At 55.5% G+C, this 5,108-nt stretch overlaps 1 protein-coding gene across 1 annotated transcript; it reads left to right on the top strand.

Annotated features, from left to right (window-relative positions):
- Window positions 1-4,060: 4,060 nt before the first annotated feature.
- On the top strand, window positions 4,061-4,819 carry LOC108380660 (copine-9-like; the record flags this gene model as incomplete). The annotated part of the gene is made up of 1 exon (XM_017637053.1): window positions 4,061-4,819. A coding segment is annotated over exon 1 (759 nt), but the record flags the coding sequence as incomplete, so codon positions are not given.
- Between the last annotated feature and the right edge of the window lie 289 nt (window positions 4,820-5,108).

Below are 5,108 nucleotides of genomic sequence, written 5' to 3'. Positions count from 1 at the left end.
TCAATCAGCACCGACGCCGAAAACCGCAGGTGGTGGCGGCGGCGGTGCACTAACGGCGCACCCGTCGTAACTTCAATGGAAAAACTAAAACGGAGCACCAACGTCAGAATACCAATGCCGCCGATTTTTGTTTCCCTTTCTTTGCAGGGGACAAAAGAGGAATCGATCAGGAGGCAAACAATCGAGGAAAAGTTTGGAAAGGCAGAAAATGGTGTGTGGCCAGTACCAATTTGCAATCAATTGGCTGTGGTGGTGGTGGTGGTGGTGGTGGTAAAACCGGCAATTACCCGTTCGCCAAGGCAACTTTTTATTTTTCTTTTCCCTTTCATTTGAAGAAACTTGAACGCTATGTTTACTCTGGCGATTTTTTCACCAAGAGGGGAAAAGCGACTGATTTCACCGCTCCACAGCGCTGGGAGCGGCGTTATTTGCCTTTTTTTGCTCTTGACCTCCACTTTTGTTGTTGTTGCCAAGCTGCGGAAAACTCTTCTGTGATTATTCTCACTGTGAAGTCTACAGTTTCGATCATGTCTATCAGCAACTGCTACAGCACCGGTGATGCCATACCTTTACAATCGTCTGTGATAACCACCACCTTCTTCAGTATACTTCTTCTGCTTCTCAGCACCACCACCACCAGCAAGCCAATGCTCACCTCAGGCCTGTCTGCCTTCATCGGCGACCTACCTCCCCGACAATACCTAAAACAGATTTGCGCCACCAGCTCTTCAAAGTCCTTTAACAGCGACAGCCTAGTGATCATTGCCGACTTTCAGCACCCGAGCTTCAGCCTAGCGGGCTCCGGCATCACCCGAAGAAGCCGTCAACTTCGAAAGAGGCGAAAGTCGCTGGCCGACTTTTCCTGCCTCTACAGCAGCCCCAAAAGCCTCCTCTTTCTCAGCCTTCGCTCGCCCACAACGGCTCGCCAAATCGCCACCTCAGTGCTCAACACTTCCCAACTTAAGTACCGCCAGCTGACGCTGCTCTTTGACCTGGAGCGGCTCGTCTTCGAGAACTCCGCCGCTTTCGGCCAGCTGCTGCAGACCTTGGCCGGTGAGGTGCTCGCCCACTGCCACCGCTGTCGACCGCTGGTGGCGCTCTTTGACCTTTCGCCGGGGCAGCTGAAAAGTTGGTCGGAGGAAGCAATTCAGAAAAGCGGTCTTCAAAACTTTCAAGCAGTGCTCGTCTCTTCTTCCTCAGCAGGCTCTTCAGTTCACCTCAACCCAACGCTGTTCGGCTGTCAGCAGTCGCCGGGTGGGAGCGTCTTTGTGCCCACCTCTCCGGCTGACTACCAGCACCTCGCCGCCGACCCTAGCAGTTGTAATTTGCAGGGGAGAACGCTCAACGCCTCCTACAACCAGAAGCTGCCCTTCTGTGATATAGCTCAAGGCAGTGGTAGTGGTGGGGATGATAATCAGCAGCTGGTGGTGGTGAAGTTCGCCGTCGAGACGGAGATCGTGAAGGTGCTGCAGGCGAAGTACAACTTTAGTCTGCGGCTCTTCAATGCCCGCGGTGCCTGGGGCATGCTGGTGGGCGGGCGGTGGACGGGCACGGTGGGCATGGTTCTAAATGGGGTGAGTACTCGCTTTTTAAGATTTTTAAAGCATTCTAAACTTTGAAATTTTCGCTTTCAGTCGACCAACTTCGGCATGTGCTACATCTCGCGGACGCCGGCTCGCATGGCCGTCGTCGACTTCAGCTACCCGATCTACGTCGACGAGCTGACCTTCCTCTCCCGGTCGCCCAAACTAAGGGCCCGCCACTGGCTCGTCCTCAGCCCCTTCACCCCTGAGGTGTGGCTCTGCAACCTGGCCGTCTGGCTGGTGCTGGCGGTCATCGTCTTCACCGCCCTCAAGGGACATCATTCCAAGTTGAGCACAGCTCAACAGCTTACCACCACCACCACCACCACCAAGCGGCCCTCGGCGATGGCCATCCTCCTCCAGCTGTACGCCATCTTTATGGGGCAGTGTAATAAGTGGTTATATTTTTTTGACATTTTTAAAACATTACATTTTTTTCGGCAGCCAACAAACTCCGCTGGAGCTGGGTGCCCACCGTCCGCCTGCTCTACGGCGTCTGGGTGCCGATGGTGCTGGTGCTGGCCAACAGCTACGGCGGCCGCTTCTACTCCATTCTCGCGCTGCCTGAATTCGAGCCGCCCATCGACACGCTGGCCGCCCTGGAGGCCATCGCCCGAAGTGACAGTGGCCAGCTGATCACCTTTGACGACTCGAGCTACCTGGCGATGTTCCAGGGGGCGGCGCCCGAGGACGGGGTCATCTACGAGATTGGCCGCCATATGAATCGGTAAGAGAAAAAGAGGATAAAAAAATGTTAATCTTATTTTATCTTTCTTTTTCCTTTTTCCAGCTCGGCAACTCGCCACGTCGCCGACGACGAGGCGAGCATTCGGGCGGTTGAGAATCGCCCACGGACCACCCTCATCGCCACCCGCCTCTACCTGGCCACCATCCGCCGCGTCTACTCGCACCAGCCCCTTCACCTGGGCAGTGAGTCCCTCAACCTCGACTACACCTCCTTCATCTTTCCCAAGCGGTCGCCCCTGTTGCCGCCCTTCAGTGCCATGTAAGTTATTTTTTAGATGGTTTTAAAAGTTTACTTAATGTTCTCCCCTTTTCTCCAGAATCGAACGCATGTACCAGTCGGGCATGATCAGCAAGCTGCTGGGCAGCACCTTCAACCGCCTGCCGGGCCGCTCTGCCGCCAGCCTCGACTCGAATCCGACGACAATGGCCAGCACATCTTCATCTTCAGTTACTCCAAATCCCCTTGCCCTCGCCGACCTTCGCTCCGTCTTTGTTCTCTGGTCCATTGGAACTGCCCTGGCGCTGGCCGCCTTCTCGCTCTATGAGACGCTGCTTACGGTGCTCCTCGCTCGGCAGATGAAGGGAGGAAAGACGGCTATGCACAGGCTGCACAGATAAGAAGAAGAAGAAAAAGAAGAAACGGCGAACAAGCGAGCAATTATATATATTTGTCGGCGGCGGCGGCGGCGGTAGCCCCCAAGAACAAGAACAAGAGGAGATCACGAGAAGTCAGCGAGCAAGATAAAGTGTGTTCGTGCGTGCGTGCGTGTGTTTGCGAATTTGTGGAGAGAAGATTGCTCGGGAACAGCAGAAGATGTGCCGGTCAGCTGCCGTACACACGCACATTCGCGTGTGTGTACGGCACACAGAAGCGGCGACGGCTGCTGATTCTGCTGCTGGTGATGTTGCCGCCGCCACGGTAAGTCAATGAATATATCATAGATCTACTTGCGGAACTCTATATACTGCCGTTTCGGGCCACTGCTGCTGTCTGACAGTACTACGGTCGAGTGACTTTTTCGATTCCTCCTCCTCTCTTTTGCCTCCTCTTCTCTATTTCCTTTCACATCTCTCTCTCTCTTTCTTGTACTACTCTGACAAGCCGAAGCCGGCAAAAGTCGTTCTCGGTTCGCTTCTTGTCGGGTCTCGGCGCGCTTTGTTGCTTCATTTTCGACTCCATTTTCTCTCTTTCTTTCTCTTTCTCATTTTCTCTCTCCTTTTCTCTCAACTTCATTATACACTGAGGCAGCTTCCTTTACGCGCAGCTCCCTAACATGGTCTCTAATTCTTTCTCTCTTTAATTCCTGTTCTCTTTTTCGTTTTTCTCTTCAAGGCCACCACCACCACCACCACCACCAACCCACCGCCATCAGGAAAAGAGGATCTGCTGGCGGCTCTCATCTTACACTCCGATCTCTCTCGCTATAGACTGAACACTCGTTTTCGGTTAGGGATGCACACAGTATTATACACTGCCTTCACCAGCAGCTCGGCGGACACACAATACACCTTTGCACTCCAGCGAGAACGACGGTGGCCGCATCACTTCACTTTACCACTTAACACAGAACCAGAACCACAAGCAGCAGCAGCAGTAACACCACCACTCGACCTCCGCCGTCAGCGCTAATTGTCCTCTGCTGTCATCACCACAGCTGTTACCACTGCAGGATCACATTACCACCAAACAGTTCAACACCGTAAATCAAATCACCCCAATCCAATTAATGATGGCCACTACCAATTCCACCAGGAACAATCACTTCGCCAACTCCACCATCGAACTCTCCGTCAGCTGTCGGGGGCTGCGCAACCGCGACCTCGCCTCCCGCTCCGACCCGTACTGCGTCCTCTACACCCGGGCCCGCCCCTGGAACACCTTCTACGATACGGAGCTGGGCCGAACGGAGATCATCGCCGACTGCCTGTCGCCCGCCTGGACGCGCAAGTTCACCCTCGAGTACCGCTTCAGCGCCCTCCAGCCGCTCAAGTTCGAGGTGATGGACAGCGACCCGGGCGAGGAGAAGGAGGACGACTTTCTGGGGCTGTACGAGACGACGCTGGCGGAGTTGCTCGCCCGGGGCCCCTCTCGGTCGGTTGTGGTGCCGCTGCGCAGCAAAATCCTCGATGGCCTCGATATGGGCGAGCTGATTGTCGTCTGTGAGGAGGTCTTCCCCGGAGGGGAGGACTCGCGGATGATTGTGAAGTTCGACTTTACCGGGGAGCAGCTGCTCAAAGTCGGAGGAGGGGGTGATAGTGGAGTTCCAGGAGGAAAGGTGCTCGGCAGGCTGAAGGCGAGCATGAAGCGCAATCGGACCTTCCTCGAGGTGAGCCGCTCCAACGAGGACGGCAGCTACTCGCTGGTGTACCGCGGCAAGCCCGCCGGTCCTGAATCGAAAAGTGGCGGCGGCGCTACCATTTGGAAGCCGGTTCAGCTGCCCCTGAGCCGCCTCTGCAACGGCGACCCCCGCCGTCCGGTGAAGATTGCGGTGCTGAAGTGGAAGGCGGACGGGCAGCACCGGCTGCTGGGCACGCTGTGGAGTTCGCTGGAGGAGCTGATGCGGCCGGAGGGTTCCTCCTCAACCTCCTCTTCAACTTCTTCAACTTCGGTGTACCCCCTTCTGCCCGGCACCACCTTCAAGCCGATCACCTTAAAACCGAACAGCCGACTCTACCTCGAGCGGCCCTCNAGGGTTCCTCCTCAACCTCCTCTTCAACTTCTTCAACTTCGGTGTACCCCGCTCTGCCGGGCACCTCCTTCAAACCAATCACTTTAAA

The sequence above is a fragment of the Rhagoletis zephyria genome, unplaced genomic scaffold (assembly GCF_001687245.7).
Source record: "Rhagoletis zephyria isolate East Lansing unplaced genomic scaffold, Rhagoletis_zephyria_1.1 Rzeph_scaffold_19969, whole genome shotgun sequence".
Taxonomy (NCBI): Eukaryota; Metazoa; Arthropoda; class Insecta; order Diptera; family Tephritidae; genus Rhagoletis; species Rhagoletis zephyria.
The sequence above is the reverse complement of the archived record's forward strand: the minus strand, read 5'-3'. Positions and strand labels throughout refer to the sequence as shown.